At 42.6% G+C, this 20,448-nt stretch overlaps 1 protein-coding gene across 5 annotated transcripts in view; it reads left to right on the plus strand.

Moving 5' to 3' along the window:
* DOCK9 (dedicator of cytokinesis 9) overlaps positions 1–20,448 on the plus strand; it is a 189,806-nt gene that overhangs the window by 160,496 nt on the left and 8,862 nt on the right. For 3 of the 5 annotated variants that reach the window (XM_025208610.1, XM_025208612.1, XM_014521686.2), the window contains 4 exons: positions 7,847–7,969; positions 9,281–9,394; positions 10,940–11,086; positions 12,135–12,345. In XM_025208610.1, the coding sequence (XP_025064395.1) occupies positions 7,847–7,969; positions 9,281–9,394; positions 10,940–11,086; positions 12,135–12,345 (595 nt within the window). Of the gene's footprint in view, positions 1–7,846; positions 7,970–9,280; positions 9,395–9,660; positions 9,667–10,078; positions 10,115–10,939; positions 11,087–12,134; positions 12,346–20,448 lie in introns of all 5 variants that reach the window. The other 2 variants (XM_025208614.1, XM_025208611.1) reach the window with 2 other exon arrangements.

Genomic DNA, 20,448 nt, shown 5'->3' on the forward strand with positions numbered 1-20,448 from the left:
GAGCATGGGGGGAAAAGCGGCCCCTTGCCTGCCCTGTGGCCATCGTCCTGCGCTGCAGCCGCTCACAGTCCCACGGAACTGCCTGTGCCTGCTCAGGACAGCCCCGCGCGGACTACAAATGGATGCAGCAGGGAGCACGGGCCACAGTGGGCGAGAGGCCGCTTTTCCCCTGCACTCAGCACTAGCTCCTTCCCTGCTGGCGAGCAGGGGGTCAGGACTGTGTGCTGCCCCCTGCCTATACCATGGGGCTGAAGGGCACTGGGAGTTCGCAGGTGCAGGAGCAGGGCCTGCACCCATGTCCCAGGGCCAGCGCCAGCAGGGCCCAGAGCAGGGCGGCAGGGGTACAGGATCCCAGCCAGCAGGGTCTCTACGGAACCAGGCCAGCTCCTCCCTCTCCCTGCTGGTGCAGCCCAGCCCAGCTCCACAGTCCCCTGCCAGCCTGCACCCTGCTCTGGGCCCTACTGGTGCTGGCCCTGGGACATTGATCCCAAGATGGTGACCAGGGGACAGGGCACCTGTCAAGGGGCAGGGCTACCCATGCAGTCCTCGACAGCATGCCACAACTTGGTAAGCAGCCCTTCGCCTGAAATAATTGCCCGCCCCTGATCTATAGAGTAGTGGTTACAAGCACTTCCCTATTCCCCTTTTTCTGAAGCTTATTTTAGCAAGGGTCTGTGAGTTTTTTCATTTTCTTCTCTGCCTAATGAAGCATCAGATCCATTTTCTGACTTCCCATTTAAAAAAAAAAAAAAAAATTAAAGTTTTCCCCCCCAGTATTGATAGACTTGAGTCCTTATACTGGTATCTGAATGACTTGCACTTTGGGCAAATGTGCTTCTGCACAGAGCACGAAGTTCATTAGCTACAGATTGCAGAGGCTGATTTCCTCTTTCTGTGTGATGGTATTTGTGTTTGGGTCCATAGGTACATTTCTTCCCAGAAGGATTTAGTTGCTTCTTGTGTTCTGGAACAATTAGTTTCTTCCTAAGAAGATAGTCAGCACAGCCTTAATCTGGACAAAGAGTGTCATTAGGGGGCATGAATGTTGTGTCATCTTGTACTGCAAGCATGCACTTAAAAATATAAAGGTTTTCACAAGCTACCAGACCCAAAATTGGTGTCATCTCCCAAGGTACCACAATGAATGGGAGTTCTATCTTAATGTTGGATACTAGCAATGCATCTCCCTTTCAGTGACACATTTGTTTCTCAATAGTCAGTTATTTTAATGTTTGTTGGACTCACTTTTGGTTTTGATTTAAATTTTCTATATTCATGTTCTAGTAAAATATATTAACTTGAGCTCCAGTGTCTAATTTAAATTAATGAAACCATCATTCTTCCCACTTCCGCAGACAAAATCCAGTCCTTCTCATTGATTTTTTTTTTTTTTTTTTTTTTTTTTTTTTTTTTTTTTTTACTTGATTCAACCATATCTATATACAATTTATCGGGTACGCTCTCAACTTTATGAACCTGAGAGGTTTTTTTGTGGGGGTATGCAGCATCTGGCAAAATGATTGTTCTTTTTTTTTTTTTTTTTAAACAAGGACTTTCCAAATGCAGCACGATATTTGGGGCCAGGATGCCTTCCACATTTGCTGCAGGGCTGCTCACGAGCTCTCTCTCCCTTAGATTTCTCCTTACAAATGGAAAATTCCACACTGTGAGCTGGCTGCTTCTGGCCACGTGCTTTCATGCCTAATGCATGGAAAATTGCTTTTAATCCGTTCAGCGTGCAGCCTGGGCCTTCACAGTTTCTGCTGCTCTGAAAATCTGAATAGTCTTTTCTAGAGACAGGTCTCCCTCACACAATAGCGTTTCTTGTAATGCAGCATCTGCAGTGCCACAAGTAATCCTATCTTTAATCAGATTCTGCCAAGTTTCCTAAAACAGAACTCTAATTCAGGCTCTTCTATTCTATAACATATTGAGCTATACTTTATTCTGTTTGTTGGCAGGTTAAAAAATCTGTGTCTTTCAAGAGCCTAATTCTTTTGACATGCAGTACTCCTCAAATTTGAATATTATTTTAATTCATTTCATTATTTTAATTCATCGCATTTTGTGACCTTTCTCAAAAGTAAAGGTGTTATAAGCAGCCTGGTCTTTCTCCCTGACAGTATGCAAGAAGACTGAAGTTTCGATGTCATTTTTTCTTTTCTGCCCCTGTGGCTGCTAAGTGGACCACTGAAACCTTTGTCTGCATACCCTCTAGTTCTCTGCTGTATTGCCCAACATCAGAAGGGCAGACGCATGTTGCAAAATTTCCATGATTAACTGTCTGTTTACTAAAACTATAACTGTGCAGGAAGATCCCTTACAGAGACCCTTGTCCTTCCACATGACTGTATTGCTCCTTTTGCTCCCAGTTTCCAACATCTCTTTCAGTTTGGAACTCCATATTCTTTCAAGTTTTTTTTTCTCATTCATGTGTAGTGATCAGTAGGTTTAGTTAATACCGGTATACATGAATGAGAAGAGCTAAACAATTAATTTTATTGTGGAGTGGTAGGCAACCTCTGCAGACCCTCTGATGGTCTCTCATGAACTACATTTAACTATGGGGTCACTTCTCACTTGTCGGATTCCTCAGTCGTCTTAGTCAGACAGCATCTTTAAATTACAACTTTTGTTGCTATATACACTGAGGATTTAGTGCATAATTTTGGAAATATTTCATCCAGAAAGCAACAGAAACAGGCATGGCATAAGTGACCACTTTCTAAGCATCATTCTTGGCTCCCTCAGACTCAAATTGCAGAGAGAGAAAATCCAGACAAATGTCTTCACAGAAAGGAAATGAGCATGTACTAAACTTCCTATTCTCCAAAGAAAGATTCTGAGGGAAAAAAATACATAGTGAAAGCGCTGAAGAGTTTAATCAGTTCTATGACATTATTTATAAGTACTGAAGTGAACTGATTTGAGCAGTAGTTAGGGTTAGACTGTAGCCATCATGGTTCAATGTTTTTTTTGGTAATGTCTTTATTGGATCAACAGTATAGCTGACGGAGATGTTAGGGACACAAAGTGCAGTAAAGAAACTTGTCTGCCAAAGATCAATAAAGCAGTGTTTCTCAACCGAAGGGTTGCATGAATGTATGAAAGGGTTGTGAACAAACTTTTAAGAAATAAATCAGTAAACTTTAAAAGTGGATTGTCCTTTAAAGGAGAAAAACATGGGAAACTCTGGGTTTTTCCTTGCAGGCTGGTACATTTCCAGCCTGCAAGGTGCTGCTTGGAGCCTCCCATGACCCAGTCACTGGGTGAGGGGGGAGGGAGGGCTGGGGCCTGGGAGCAGCAGGTCAGGAGTGAGGGACACTGGCAGAGCCAGGGGGCTGTTTTCTACTTAAACTGTTTACTGGGTTGGGACTGGCCATCAATATTCACAGATGGGTCCTGGTACAAAAAAGGTTGAGAACCACTGCAGCAAAGCACTTGATGGATTGGTACTAGTGCTATCCGTTGATCATCAGTGTTTTCCAGGTCCTTTCTAGACTGGGCCTGCTCTTATAGTCATGGTTGCCATTCTATTTCCGAGAAAAAGCAATCGGGTAAAGACCAGGGATTTTTAATATGTGACTTCATGTAGTTTTAGTTGTATTTTTTTTTAATCGGTATTTTTTATACTGTAAACTATTTCTGAAATAAAGTAAAAACAGCTATTTAGTTGTGATGCCTGTTTAGCTTTGAAAATTTGATATGAAATAGAAGTGCAACAAATACATATGTAAAATGAAGGAATTTAAGAACAATAAATTTTATAGGCTAGTGATTTTAATATGCTTATTAATATGAACTCTGATACTTCATTTTATCTTGGAAGCATGCAGGAGAAGCACGAAATGACTTTATGCATGCAACATTAAATGATAAGTGAACTTGCAGCATCAGGCTTTTTTTTATCAGTTGCATTTAAATGTGGTTTCACCCCTTTTTATTCCTAGTACATAAGTAAACATTTAACTAGGTCTGTAGTTCACAAGATTATTATTAAATCATGGATCCAATAGGTTATAAAGTGCTTACCATGTGCATGAGTATGGAAGAGAGTGAGACACGAATCTTACTGTACTTAGGTGAGGAAAAATTAATCCATTGTGCCACAAGGATGGCACTGATTAGGTGAAAAGCTTTTAAAAATACCTTGGAAACAGTAAGCTACAATTCCATTTTAAGGAGAAAGGAAAAAAAACCCCAAGAAATATTTTACCTTTCTCCCTTGCTGCCTAAAGCACAGTTGTATCATTTGTTCACAGCTAATAAAATAATAAATAATGGAGTAGTGGTATATATTTTTTCTTCATCTGTATTTTCCAGTGTACTCTGTGTCATGTCTTTTGAACTTGTAAGATCTTCAGGGTAGGTTCTGCCTTTTTCTCAGTCTTACTAAATATTGAATATAATGAGCCAAATCTTACCCACCTATTAAGCATTTAAATGTGGTTCTTTTCTGTCCTATTCAAATACCTAAAAATCCATTAATGCATCTGTGTTTGTAATATGCAGCTAGGAGAAGGAGGATCCACACGCTTTTTGTGTCAGGTTTTTCAGAGACTTGAGCAGGGTAGAAAAGAATTGCACGTAAGGGCTACTAAGGTCACTGTAGGTGGAGTAGCATCCAGCCTAGTATTGATATGAAAATTATCAAATAATATTAGTGCCCTTTAATAGAACTGTAGGGATTCCTTATGCTTAGGAACAATTGAGATTCCTTATGCTTACATCAGGGCTTCACAATCTACAGCCCGTGAGCCAGATCCTGCCTGTGGACATGGGGTTTCGGTAGCATTCAACAGTGGGGGCTTCGGCAGCAGTTGCTTTTCTATATTGCCATGTGGGGAATCACTAGCTGCAGGCACTCCCCCTGTGCTGCCATAAGATAAATGGTGGCAGCAGCTGGGTCCTAGCACTTGTCTGCCAATGTGCCTCTGGCTCAAATGGGGTCACTCTAGCCTGCAGCCTAAAAAGATTGCCAACTGCTGACTTAGATGACTGATTTTTAGAGGACATGATCTGGCCTTTGAATGTCACTTTCTCTTCATCTTCAGATGCCATTTTCCATCCTATTCAGGTTGGAAAGACAATTCAGGTTATTGTCTTCTGTCTTCTTTCATTAGCATGACCAAATAATAGTAGAGCAGGCTATCAGGTATATGGCTGGTAGACTGCATGCCCTTGTCATCCAGCCTGCAGGGCTCCTAGAGGAGTTAGAAGCCTCTGGGCTCCTAGATGAGTTAGTTTTTGGCAATCCGTGGAGCCCTATTGAGGATGCATGTTAGCAAGCCATGGCTGAATTAATACCTCCTGATTCGACTCCCCCTGCCAGAGGTGGATCCAGATCTGTCCTATGAGAAGATCTTCATTCTCGATCTGGCCCTAGATACCAAGCAAATTTGAAACCCCTGTGGCAGGGGAAAGCAGTTGCCTTTATGCGTTCAGTACTAGGAGGCTGTAAAGAAGGTAACCTGTTTTAACAGCAGCATCTAGATCTCAGATGCTGTCAGCTGCTTAGGATGATACTCTGCAGAGCATAAATTAGTGATGTGGTAGCAGTGCTGCTACAGTTGAGCAGTGTACAATGTATACAGCAATGTGTTCACATACTTTAGCAGATTATTGCTCCTTAAAACAAACAATATATTTGTCAAGTATAGCATATTTACACCTAAGCGCTATCTGCAAGTGCAGTCATGTAGTAGGTATAGTCTGTTTATAGAATCTCTGTGAATTAACTCATATTTTGTTTTATTTTTCTAAACATTTAATGAATGCAGAAGGAATAAATATTTTAAATTTCTTAGAGTTAAAGGACTTTCACAGTGCTAACTAGTATATCAGTATCTAACTGTAGAAAATAGGTAGAATAAAAAGTGGTAAGTTGTCACTACACAGACAAAATCAAAGGTTTGTTGTGTGATATGACCAAAGAATGCAAAGAACTATACAAGAGGTGTGATGGCTGAGCAGTTGAGGTATCTTGCTACAAATCCAGAGGTGTTAGTTCAGAACTCATGCTGTAGGCTTCTCCCAGGCAATGCAAGTAGAAATTGGGCTGGGAAGTTGCAGGCAGCTCGGTATAATGCACCATTATGTAACATACACACATGGTAGAAGAGTGAATGGGCTTTATGAAGGTAAAACAATTAATGTATTAGTGTGATAAATCTTTTCTTACAGAGCCATGTGCTTTGATTTTACATCTAGAAAATTAGATTGTGGTCTTGATCCTGCATCTCTTAACTTTGTTAGATTCTGTAGTCTGCCTATGTGGTGTAGTTTAGAGGGAGAAGGGAGAAAAGGTAGTTTTTTGGTCTGTAGTCACCTCTGGCAGTCCCTACACTACTCTTTCCATGATTCCTTTAAAGAGAGGAGAGACAAATTAAATTTGGAACAAGACATAAACCAGGATTCAAAAATATACATTCACTAAACACAATAATCTGCTTTTCCATTAGGCTACAGATGACAAAGGGAAGTGCAAACAGAATGACAGAAGGAATATTTAGTCAAAGTTACCAGTTCCATAATATGGTATCTATTTGCTGTCTGCACCCTCTGGTGCACAGCTTCTAAATGTTAAATGGTGGCCCAATCTAAGAACTACCAGGAAAAATTACCATCATTACTGAAACCATTTAAAATTAACAATAGTCTCATGATAATCCTTTCATGAAATAAAATAAGTTGATCATAATCGTGGTAAAGACAGAGACTTGTATACAAAGCTACATTAAGTGAACTTTATACTTGCTTATCAGCCTTAAATCTTTATGTAAATCTATCAGTGACACTAACCCATTACAAATGTAGTCTCTAATTCTGCCCTGTGAAATATTTCCTTTTCATCCAATCCTGAAATTTATTTTGTTTGTTAGACTGATATTGAAGCTGTTTTTGTCTCATTTTTCTTAACATAATATTCCTTTATGTCAAGGATATAGCAAAATTAATAAAATATATTGAAAACTAAAATATAACAAGTTTTTGAAGGGAGGATAGTATTTAATAACTTATTTTGTTCTTGATTATTAAATGTATGGTGATACACAAAAGAGAAAATAACTTGACTGTTGTTGCATTAAATGTCAATACAAGTCAATATTAACTGTTTGACCCCAACTAAGCTGTCTTTTATTTTTTTTATTTTTTTTGAGATAAGATAAAACCAGCCAGGGGTGATATGCCCAGTTAACTTAGTCTGTTTCCTCAAATTTCCCAATTTCTTGAGTTTTGTCATCTGCCTTTCGGACTCAGAAACTCATGCTTAGTACTGTACTAAGCATGGATTTCTGGGCAGAGATTAGTGCAATGCACCTAATTTTGCTAGAAATGTAAATAAGTTTCTAGTCCTATGTATAAGTTAAATACAAACTATAACGCTTATGTTCTGCTTGGTTAATTTGCTCTTCCCAACATTATTTTGGAATAATTAAAGACAACAGCGAAACAGAACTTTCTGTTTAAAAACTGCCTTCTAAAACAAAAAATATAAAATGTATTTGCTTGATTAAATATAAATGTGTACATACACAGAAGCTATGCAATAAAGCACATATGTTTTCCTTCTTGGAAATAGTCCCACTGAGTAGGTTATAAAATTCTCTAAAATAAACCTGTTGTATACAGTAAAGAGTCAGTGAGTATGTATGTATGTATGTATGTATGGCCATGCAGAACTCCATACATGTTTGTTATTCTGGTACTTCTTGTTAATATTTTATTTTAAATACGGCACTGTTAAATGATTTTGTTTTGAGAACCTTCTTCCTTGGGAAGATCTTTTGTATAGTGTCCATGTCAACAGCATCAAATAATACATTTTCTTTTCCTGTATTTCTAGGATGTACTGATGGAATTATTAGAGCAGTGTGCTGATGGGCTCTGGAAGGCTGAACGTTATGAACTGATTGCTGACGTATATAAGCTTATAATTCCCATTTATGAAAAGCGGAGAGATTTTGAGGTATTTGATAGACTTTGGTTCCTTGTTTTATGCCTTTGGAATCATGCTTTTCCAACAGTATGATATACTGAAACCAACTTATGTATATAGCATTACAACAATCTTGAAGTATAAAATTATTCAAATGTAAATGTATTTCGTTTTTAAAAAGTCAAAGTTTGACCTCTTACTTCCATAGTCACTTTTCAGGTAAGCCCTGAAAAATTTAAAGTGGCTTACAGATAGGAAGAAGGTAATGTAATAAACTGTTTTTGGCATTTTTTTTTTAAATCTTTTTGAAAGCCAGTGGCAAATACAGAGCCAAATCCAAAGTTTTAGTGCATTTTTAATTCCTGTGATAGTCATTTAAACTTGTACATACATACATAACACATTTGGGGAGGCAATGTTACAATCAAGGTTGGTATTTTTCAGAAACTGTATTAAATATTTATTTGAAAGATAGAAACATAGGACTGAAACATGACTCCCAGACCATCATGTCCAGTCTTCTGTATCTGGCAATCACTTACCCAAAGATCCTAAAAATGATGCATTGTAAACCTTCAGACACTACAGCTACAAGGCGCAAAAGCAGAAATGCCAGTAATGCCCTACAACAGGCCATAGCAGGGAAAAAGCAAAGATGACAGGGCTACTGGTAATGGTCTGCCAGAAAAGTGGTTGGTCAGTATATGCCTGCAAGATGCTAGAAAGAACCACCACCCCCCACACTACCGAGAGAGGTTGGGGGAAGAAAATGCCACAGTCCCTGCCAGTCTGACCTGAGGGAAAAATTCCTTCCTGACCTCAAATCTTTTTATTGTTATGATCCCAAGTGGAAGAGTGAAGTTTCTAGGCAGATTTCTATGAGATTTCTATGTACAATCCCCAGGTTAATTCTGGAAGGCATGGGAGCCTTTCCTTGTGGCTTGACTCCCTAGGAGAAGTTGACCTGTGGCATAGTGTACAAGTGTTCATTCTACCAAGAGAAAATCTCCCCAGGAGCAAGTTCTGCTGAGATGGTGTTGATGATTTTTTTTTCCTGGAGAAACGGAGTGAACATTTTACATTTGTTTCTACCAAGAGAAAAGCAATTCTCCTAGTAAAAACCTAATGCTTGTCTGTGGTGTTTAGTCGATTAATTCTATTGATGTATAATTTCTGAATGTTGTTCCTGTTACTATTGTTAATATCCAGCCTCTGAAACTGATATTATTGTCTGTAAGAGTTTTGCACCTTCACATGGTGCTATGTTTACATTTAAGGGAAAACTAAAGTGTTGGTTTGAGTGCTGCCATTAAAAAATTCTGTATTGTCATTTATTTCTAGAGATTAGCTCACCTATATGATACACTTCATCGGGCATACAGCAAAGTGACAGAAGTAATGCATACAGGCAAGAGACTGCTGGGCACTTACTTCAGAGTAGCATTTTTTGGACAGGTAAGTAACTAATATCCCTTCAATTATAGCAGAACTATAAAATATTAATTATTTTGCAAAATATCCTGTTTCACAGTCTACCATTAGTTTTTCTTTGATACTACAAAATAAAAAGCATGATACATTTATTCCGATAGAAATGATTAACCATATTAAATATTTTTTTATTTCAATACATATGTAAAACCTGGCCTAATGCTTCTATGCCTTCCTCAGTAAACTTTCTGCTTTTTCTTCTTTCTTCTTTTTTGTGTTACTATCTTAAGGCAGCGGTAAGTTCCTTACAATGCTTAATTCTTGGTCACTTATTGAGCAATGTCTTGATGCTGCAGTGTGGTTTGCAAGATTTGCTTTTCAGCTGTATGCTTTTCTAGCTATTGCAATTCAAAAAATAACACTCAGTTCCATTTACAGAAACAAATCACCTATTTCCTAAACATCAGTACTGCATGCTTTAAACAAAATCAAACCTTCTGGCTGACTTTGCATTTGAAAACTTCACATGCTCCAGTGTCTATCTACATAGTCTATTTCTCAGTAGCAAAAATAGTGGGGCTTTTTGGTGTGTGTATCCCAGTTGTCATTATCTGTCAGGTGGATAGCTGACAGCTATTTAGGACATGGGGTTATGTACAGTGAACAGTATAACCTGTTTTTTTTCTGTTATCTTTTATAACTTCATAGCAATACCAGTTTACAGACAGTGAAACAGATGTGGAGGTAATTGCAGTAACTGCTTTCAAAGCAAGCAATGCAGTAAAAATTACTGCATTTCAGCTTAATTTGATGTGGGTATTTTTGTCAGTCTAGCCTTTGTTTATACATGGTATGTTGTGCTGCTCTTGCTATTTTGTCTGTTCATCTTATGACAGAAACATTTATTTTTTCTGGTCTTAAACATGAACTCAAGTGGCTTTTTTGCTTTAAAATGGTCACCTGTTTCACCTTCCATACACCTCTATATTGGATTCAACTAAAATCTTAAAACAGATGGTTAACTTGTTCTAACCATTTTCGTAGTGCTGCACAACTTAATGTAAATAATTTTAAATGAGAAATGATAGAAGTGATTTTTATTTTGTACAATCCATTTTACATGGAACAGCTCTTCAGGAGTTTTTCTGTACGTTGCTGTTGAAGATCTAGTTGTGTGTAAAATAATCCCTTATGCAAGAAGATCAATGATCTGGCAAGTGAAACAGGAATGAAAATGATTCATTTAATATAAATGTGAGAAATAAGTTTTGACCTCAGAAGCTTTAATATTAGCATACCATATAATTACAACATTCCTCTAAGTTTATAATTTTATGTTCTTCCATTACCTGTGCACCTATTTTTTTTAAATATACACATTTTCCTTTTTCTTTTTTCTTAGGATATCTTTTCTACTTGGATTTTGTTTTGACATTTTTTTTTCTTTCTAATGTTGCTTGAACCTTGGCGTTAAGTGTGTTTGCCTGGAAAAGTACAAACCACTCAATATAATTGCCTTATATTAATGCCTAATTATTCTTTAAAAATTCTCATTGTTTCTTTTCACAGGGCTTCTTTGAGGATGAAGATGGAAAGGAGTATATTTATAAAGAGCCGAAACTGACACCTCTTTCGGAGATATCCCAGAGACTACAAAAGCTCTACTCTGACAAATTTGGATCTGAAAATGTCAGAATGATCCAGGATTCTGGCAAAGTAGGATTATATTTTCTTACAGAGTAGAACACGTTGTTTAAAAGAAAATGGAGTTCTTCTCACATTCTAATTACTTCATTCCATGTACCCTTGGAAAATCAATAGTATGATCTTTGAACATCACTGCATATAAACTTGGGGGCAGGGAATTGTTAGGCGCTTGTTTTCAAATAGTGGGAAGCATTGCAATTCATTATTTTGCTCTGATTTTTATCTCAATTTCACATTCCTAATACATTTATCTGTTAACACAAAATTGAATAATTTATTTCAGTGTAGGACATCTGGCCTATTTACTGCCAACAGAGGTATAGTGATGGCTTTGCCAGCTCAAACTAGATTGTTCTCAGAGTTTTCCCACTTCTGTGACTTGGAAGCAGAGCCCAGATTTTTCTTGTTATAGTGAGTTAGTCTTACCCTTCTGAGAACACCTTTGTATGCATTCAGTTAATTATGGGAATAAGAAAGATATCCTCTCCAGGTACTGATGTTGTGCCTATAGTACACTTAAAAATTATTATTTTTGGTTTCATTGAATCATAGAAAGTTAGGGTTAGAAGGGACATCAGGAGGTCATCTAGTCCAACTTCATGCTTAAAGCAGGACCATCCCCAACTAGATCATCCCAGCCAAGACTGTCTTCCTGGGTCTTAAAAACCTCCTTGTATCAACTGATATTGGTTCCTGATTTTTTGAGTCCCCAGTTGTCTAAACTTTCTTTTAATATAGCTTTCATTGGAATGAATGTAAGCAGTGGGTATGTTTCTTTGACCACGTCTCTCTTACTCTGCAGCCCTATATAATGCAAGTATTGTAGAAAATTGTGTATTTTGTAAACTCTTCTGATGTTATATGTCCAGCCTCCAATGATTAAATGAAAAAGATGAGTGCATCTGCATTAAAATAAATGTTGCTCCACAGGAGCCCAGTAGTTCTTTATTTGGAGTAACTGGCAGGATCAGAGTCCAAAATTGAATTCCTAGTACTTGTGCACTTTCAAACCAATCAAACTTAATTGTGATTTAATTTTTTCCCTATTTTTCTAAAGGTAAATCCTAAGGATTTGGACTCTAAATATGCATATATTCAAGTTACACATGTAATTCCATACTTTGAAGAAAAGGAGTTACAAGAGAGAAAAACAGACTTTGAGAGGGCCCACAACATTCGGCGTTTTATGTTTGAGATGCCTTTTACTCAATCTGGCAAAAGACAAGGCGGTGTGGAAGAACAGTGTAAACGGCGAACTATTTTGACAGGTATTGTTAGATGGATTTTTTTTGATTGGAATGTTCCTTTTATTTGTTCTTTTTTTTTTTTATTTAACTCTGGATGCTGAAAATTCTTTCATTCAGAGCTGCCAAACTTGCCCCAGGCCTCAGAGCTCCTCCTGGGCCAGATGCATGGGACTACTAGCTGCAACAGCGGTGGGTCCATCTGTAGTGGATGGGAATGGGATGCAGTATCAGCAGGCCAGGTGGCCACAGGTCAAGTGGGGCTGTGTCGGCACAACCCTCACTTGCCCCCTGCCACCTACAGCTGTGTACAACAGAGCCTAGATGCCCTGAATTCTGTGGCAGGCCAAACCTTCAAATTCCAGAAGCGAGGCTGACTAGATGGAACAGCTCTATAGGCTGGATCTGGCCTGTGGGTTGTTTGCCACACTGGCTTTAAGTGATGAATGTGTTATATTTTTAAGGAAAATACAAATTCATTGCAAATATTTCATGAAAGACAGATTAGTTAAACTGACAGAACATTCTAAAAAAAAAAAATCCATTTGTAGATCCCAAACCATTTTAAAATAGATGTACAGTCAAGAATGCTATTTTAAAATAGGGCAACTAAGTCCTCTTAATATGTTCCTGTAAGAGTATTGACCCTGGGGGGAGACATTTCATCAAGTTATCTCTTCCCTATTGTACCCCAATAACAGTGTATTATCTAATGCAGAGTACAATTGCATATACAAATAGGTTCCTACAAGGATTTATTTTCAAAAAATCATAGAAACATAGGTGGATAACACAATAAATTAAGGTAGATAAGAGTTCCATATTAACATTCTCGCTACTACACATGACAGCACTCAAGACTGGAGATTTTTTTGCTTCAGGGGTCTGCTGTAGTCCCATCCCTTTTTATACGCCACACACTAGGAAAAAAGCATTGCAATCCAATTCTCAGTCCACCTCAAGTAGCTTAAAATCTTGGGCACTCTGGTTCATGATTCAAGATCTAGAACCCACAGTCAAAGCCCTTTAGAGACCTTCTGCTTCTCTTTCCTTTATCAAACTCATTTTCTTTTTGTTTTGATATAATAGATTAATAGCCAACTTTTTCTTGGGACCTTGGCAACTCTTTCCACCACTGCTTTACTTTGCTACATAGCACCATCATTTTCAGGTATTCTAACCTTTCTTTGGTGTATCTCCCCCTATTCTGGAAAGAGGTCTTTGCTCCTGTGACTCAAGACATCACTCAGTCATGTGTATTCCAACATTAGTTCATTATACCATGGCCTTGGCTTTTGGTCAGCTGCTAATCCAGGTTTGGTTCCTGAATGAGACCCCTGTTCTATAGGACTCAAAAAGAAGACCTTGCTCAATGTATTCTGGGACTTTATAGTCCAGTGAGGATACTGCTGAAGTCCACAGAGGCTCTGAGACTTCACAGGCAGTTTTGGCTACCTCTGTAGTTCATACCAGTTCTGCACAGATCATCTGGCACTGTCATCTGGCTTGGTTGGTTGCCCTTAGTCAACTCCAGAGAGAACCAGCAATAAACACCCCAGCAGTCATTGACACATTAGCATTCTACCACCACCAATTTGGCACTCATGGCTCCTCTGCTAGTTTCATCATCTTTTGTGGCCCTAAGTGGCTTTATAGCTCTTCAGAACTGTGACAGTCAATCTTTCCTGGCAAGGGGAAGGAAGATTGTGTTAGAAGGCAAAAACTGCACTTATCAAGGCCATTTGGTTTCAGAATGGCACCAGCTGCAAGGGACAAAATAATTGTCTGTAAAGTAGTCTGGGCCTCGTTTGTAAGCTGAAGCCCTTCATTTGGGTTTCAGTTGCTCAGTGCTTCGCAGCTATACCTGGCTTCTGTCCAGTTTTCTGTTTCTGCTTATCCTGTTTGGGTGTCCTCAGTTTCATGGCTCCTGACTTCTGGCACTACCTGGAATACAGATGTGGATCTTGCTTACTGATTAGGACTTGGACTCTTTGGGCGCGTCCAAACGAGCACACACGTGCCTCTTGCAGCGTCTCAAACCCCTTTGAGATGCTGCAAGAGGCATGTACAGGAACAAAAAATGTTCTCTGTGCTGCAGATTTGCAGTGCGGGAGCAAAATTAGATACCTGGATATCCAGGAGTCAAAAAAATACCCTGAGGGTTAAAAAGCAGGGCAGAGCACAGTCCTAGACTGTGTCCTGAAGCAACTGGAGGCTCGATCCTCTACAGAAGACACTCTGGTAGCCAGCAAGCTACCTATGGCTATGGCTGGCCCTGTGCTGGGCAAGCAGCAGTGCAGGCTGCAGGGACCTGGACCCGGCTTTGTGGCAGGTAAGTAAGGGGTTGGGGAGGCTAGAGGAGTGTGGAGGGGACCATTAGGGGGCCCCACCTAGCCCCAGCCTCCTGTTCATTCCCCCCACCACCCCTGTTCGAGGGCTGGTTGAGTCTAGTAATCCTTCCATGACATCTTGGATCTGGGCTCCAGACAAGCAGCAGACCTCCCAAGACAACAAGTTAGGACAGCATATGAATGCCTCTGTCCCCTGCAGAAGGGAGTCTCCAACCACCACCATCCATCGCTTCCTCTTGGTGGCAGTGGTCTTGATCCTCCCAACCTTGGGGAGTCTGGCTTGGCCTCTTGTGGAATGTGCTTCATAGTTTCATAGTTTTAGGGTCGGAAGGGACCTAATAGATCTTCTAGCCCGCCCCCCCGCCAGGGCGGGAGCGCCAGGGCGGAAGAACAACAAAAAACCCCCCTAAAAACAAAAACGGGACTCAAATGAGTCCAGCCAGGTAGGTATCCAGCCTCTTCTTTAAAGATCCCCAGGGTAGGGGCCAGCACCACCTCCCTTGGAAGTTGGTTCCAGCTCCTAGCCGCCCTAACTGTGAAGTAGTTTTTTCGGATGTCCAATCTGTACCTCCTCTCCATCAACTTGTGCCCATTACTCCTTGTTATGCCAGCGGGGGCTAGGGGAAACAGCGTCTCCCCCAAACCCTTCTGGTTCCCCCTAGTGAGTTTATAGACGGTCACCAGGTCCCCCCTCAGCCTTCTCTTGTGGAGGCTGAATAGGTTCAGGTCCCGCAGTCTCTCACTGTAGGGTCTGCCCTGTTGTCCCCGGATCATGCGGGTGGCCCTCCTCTGGACCCTCTCCATGTTGTCCACATCCCTCCTGAAATGGGGCGCACAGAACTGGACACAATACTCCAGCTGCGGCCTGACCAGCGTCGCATAGAGGGGGAGGATCACCTCCCTGGCTCTACTCGAGATGCACCTGTGGATGCACGACAAGGTCCGGTTAGCCCTGCCAACCATGACCTCGCATTGTCGGCCCATGTTCATCTTGGAGTCAATAATGACACCAAGATCCCTTTCCGCCTCCGTGCTCTCAAGTAGGGAGCTCCCCATCGTATAAGTGTGCTGCTGGTTCCTACTACCCAAGTGCAGCACCCTGCACTTGTCCGTATTGAAACACATCCTGTTCCTGTTTGCCCACCCCTGTAACCTATCCAGATCCTTCTGCAATCTCTCTCTCCCTGCTAGCGTGCTCACCTCCCCCCAAATTTTGGTGTCATCAGCGAATTTAAACAGGTTGCTTTCCACCCCAACATCAAGATCGCTGATGAAGAAATTGAACAGCGCAGGCCCCAGGACCGAGCCCTGGGGGACTCCACTACCCACCTCCCCCCAAGTCGAGTATGATCCATCCACCACCACCCTCTGAGTGCGACCCTTCAGCCAATCTGCAATCCATCTGACTGTGTAGGCATCTATGCCACAGTCGCCTAGTTTATTAATTAGGATGGGGTGAGAGACGGTGTCAAAGGCCTTGCTGAAGTCCAGAAAGACTACATCCACCGCGACACCTGCGTCCATGGCCTTTGTGACCTGATCATAAAAGGCAATCAGGTTGGTCTGACATGATCTCCCCCTAATAAATCCATGCTGATTGCCCCTGAGCATCATCTCGGATGCCGGCCCATCACAAATGTGCTCCTTGATGATCTTCTCAAAGAGCTTCCCCAGGATTGAGGTAAGACTGACGGGCCTATAATTGCCCGGGTCCTCCCTTTTCCCTTTTTTGAAGATGGGGACCACATTAGCTACCTTCCAATCGTCTGGCACCTGGCCCAAGCACCACGATCGCTCGTAGAGCCGTGCCAGGGGCCCTGCAATAACCCCAGCCAGCTCCCTCAGCACCCTGGGGTGGAGAGCATCCGGACCCGCTGACTTGAACGCGTCCAGCCCCTCCAGAAGCTCTCTAACCCGGTCCTCCCCAACCTGAGGTCTGAAGGCGATCCCCTCGCGTCCGGCTTCTATCACAGCAGGGAAGTCCCGGTCCCTGCACAAGAAAACGGAGGTGAAGAATTGGTTAAAGAGGTCCGCTTTATCCTCTGACGCAACCACCAGATTGCCCCGCATATCCTGCAGGGGCCCCACATTACCCGGCGCCTTCTTCATCCTCCCAATATATTTGAAAAAGGACTTTTTGTTATCCTTAATCCTGGACGCTAATCCGAGCTCTATCTCCGCCTTGGCCTTCCTAACAGCCCGCCTGCAGGCCCGAGCAGAGGAGGTATACTCCTCTTTGGAGATTACACCCCCCTTCCACCGGGCGTACGCCACCCTTTTGGCAAGCAGGCATTCCCGGACACCCTTGGTGAGCCAGGGGGGCTTTTGGACACTCCTGCCCGCCTTGCTTCTTGTCGGGATGGACACCCCTTGGGCCCCGAGTATCGTTTCCTTAAGGAACGACCACTCCTCTTGGACGCTGAGTTCCTCTGCCCTCAAGGACCCCAGTTCCTCTCCCACTAATCTCCTCATCTCACTGAAGTTGGCCCTCCTGAAGTCTAGGGCCACCACCTTGCTGCGGGCCCTTGACACTCTACGCTGGATGGTGAATTCCAGCACGCGATGATCACTATTGCCCAGGTGGTCAAGAACCTGGAGGCCTCTTACCAGGTCGTCGCCTGCGGCCAGGACCAGGTCCAGCAGAGCATCTCCTCTGGTGGGACTGTGCACCTCCTGAATCAAGTGGAGGTCCTGCAACTCGGCCAAGAACCTCCTGGAGCGGTCCGTCCCGGCTGACTGCTCCTCCCAGCAGATGTCCGGGTAATTAAAATCGCCCATGACAACTACATCCCTTGCTTTTAGTGTCTCCGCAAGCTGGCCTGAAAATTCCCTGTCCAGCTCCTCCTCCTGATTGGGGGGTCTGTAATAGACCCCCACCGTCAAATCCCTCTCGCCTTGCCCCCCCTGGATCTTGACCCAGAGCACTTCAGCTCGCCCTTCCCCTGACCCCATACTGCTGGCAGAGGATGTGTAGTGCTCCTTGACATAAAGTCCCACCCCCCCCCCTGATACCCACAGGCATGCCAGAATAAGGAACATGGCTTTAAGTGAAGAGGTAATGTACAGGAAGAAAAAGTAACTATAGTATACTACATACAAGTAACTTTTTATATGTGGTTACATGTAGTTACCTGAAAGTCTGACCAAACTTATAGAAGTGATGCCACCAAATTTAATATTCACTTGTGCAAATACCTACAATGCAAATATCCAAATGACAAAACCAGCATGCACATGCTGATTAGGTTCTCAGAGCATATACTTGAGTTTATACCATTCTAGGCCCTTGGTGCTACTCAGGGAGAGCTTTAATGATACCTGTAGCAGTGCTAAGCACACACGGTAACAGAGAAGAGGCATAAACTTAGCTTGCTAGGCATCTTTTCACTAATCACTAGTTTAGGTTGATTACAAGTCTGCGCGAGATACACAGTGAGTCAACAGCCACTATAGCTCCATTCTTATACTAGTTTTGGGTTACAGAAGGACTTTACCAAGTGTCAAAACCAGCAGCATAGGGACCTAGCCAGGTGCCCGGTACACAGGGGCAGCAGTGACTTCCAGTTGCTGCTGCAGTTTACAATTGCAATCACATAGCTGTCAACAACCACTTTTTTTGCTTGTCCTTCCCCTGTCCCACCCATCCCACCCCAAGTCAGCGCCCAGGCTGGTTGCCATGTTTGCTCTGCCCGACTTATGCCACTGCCCAAAACCACAGTCTTGCTGATCGATTACACTGATGCTGTGAAGGTGCAGAAAACTGCCCTTTGGAGGCTGGTACCAACCCATCTTGACCTCATCAAGAAAGATGTCCTGAGTGTCCTCAGTCTGTTCTTATCCTTATGGGATGGTGTCCAATACTGCTTAATTCAGTAGTTCAGCTCTTTTCTGAACTTAGGGGACTTTCAGACACTAAGCCCTTCCTACCATCTTAAGTAAGCCTAAGCCTCTAGCTCAGCTAACACATGGGTCTAGCCAAGCTTTGCTTAGTACAACTCCCAGTCCCAGGGACATACTGGAGTTCACTTGTCTCCGCCCACCCCTTTTCTTGCCACTAATCCAAAGAAACAGAGGTGTCTCAGGGCTCCTCCAACTTGTACTGAATGCTACCAGTCCTCAAAGAAATCTGCTAACAGTAGAGAGCTGAAATACAGGAATGCTCTGGATGTACCCACTGCTCCTTCAGTCAACCCCTGTAAGGGGGCCATGTTGGGGCCTTCTGCATCACCATGACTGCAGAGGTGTGCCCGCTGCCTACTCCCTGGCGGAGCTACCGTGTGCAGCTCCCTCGCGCCCGCCTTACGCGAACGCCGGCGCAAATGCCGGCGCGCTCTTACAGAGCGCGCCTGTTCGCGCGCACTGTTCGCGCGCGGCTCTGGAGCACGGCTCCCTGCCGGGCGAGCTAAGGCGTCACCGAAGGGCTTCCCCTCCGGATCCGCCTCAGCTGTGCTGCGCTCTCTACCCCACTTACTTTAGGGGGGAATCAGCTGTTGCTGCCCCCGCCGCTGGTTTCCTCCGCTGCTGCTTCTGCTGCTGCCGCCTCCGCCGAGGTAAGCAGGCACACGTGCACCCTGCTCCCCTCGCTCCTGCTCCCCAACTGCCGTTTGTCCTCTGTTGCTAGGGCTCCTTATCTGTTCTCCAGTAAAACCACTGTAGGTGGGGATGAATATTTATGCTTGTTGCCAGAGGTCACAAGCTTCCACTTTCCTGGGAGTCCTTGTCCTTTTTCTTCTCTAGCACCACTTCTGGAATTATTTCACCATGCTAAGCACTTGTATCTGCACTTATTCTAAAATCAACACCAGCATTATACCAGATGAGGTTCTTGTCCATCTGTCATCCCATTTAATAAGGATAAGTTCTGAGGTTTTCAGGATGTGATGCAGCATACAGTCCAGGCCTTTCATATCTGACTAGAGAAAGTCCAGTGGGGTTGCTCACAGTGTAGTTGAAATACTGCTGTGCCATAGCTCTACTAAAGTAACCCTGCAAATCAATAAAATGTTAACAGGACTAACCATGTTGGTTTGGAAGAGGACAGTCAACCAGGAGTATAACCAGAAGGATCTGCACCCTGGGTGGCTGCAGCAATAAGGGCAGTGGTGAGAGCCAGGCCAGTACCAGATATAGTAAACAGGCTGGGAGCAGTGGTAGCTCCATTCTTGGATTCCCCTCTAAGTTAGCTCATTCTCCGGTCGTCCACCCATAGTTACGTTATTGTAAGAAAAATCTCTCTCAGATGGGCTGAATAATTGTCTAGTCATGCACTGTGAAGGTAGCATGGGTAAGTAAAGAAGCTGGGCAAATTACGCACTACTCCTGAAAGAGAGTTGAACGACTTACCCTTATGCTAGCTTCCAGTTCCAAATATAGCCAGTTACCAAGTTCTTCTGGCCAGCTTCCATGTCAGTAAGCTCATGGTCAACATAACAGACTCCTTACGTGAGGAATCCAAAGAAGCCCTTTTAGTCCTCAAGTTTGAAGGGCATATAGCAGTAAAGACTTCATTTCTTGATGCTCCAGATACCACCTCCTACTCTGTAGTTTGAACACAGCTGTCTAAAATTCCAAGACATTCTTCTACCTGCAACCTTCTGGGTTTTCCAGTGAAGTTCAGAATTTTACCTTTGAGGAAAAAGAGCTCTTCAGTGCTAAAACCAGTGAGACTATCCATATGCTAAAAGACTCTGGAGCCACTTTGCCTTTTCCAGAAGTGTACCCTCAAGCTCCAAAAAAGAAATATTAAATATTCAAAGAACATTGTCTGCCTATATTA

Source organism: Alligator sinensis, unplaced genomic scaffold, assembly GCF_000455745.1.
Source record: "Alligator sinensis unplaced genomic scaffold, ASM45574v1 scaffold744_1, whole genome shotgun sequence".
In the NCBI taxonomy this organism is placed as follows: Eukaryota; Metazoa; Chordata; order Crocodylia; family Alligatoridae; genus Alligator; species Alligator sinensis.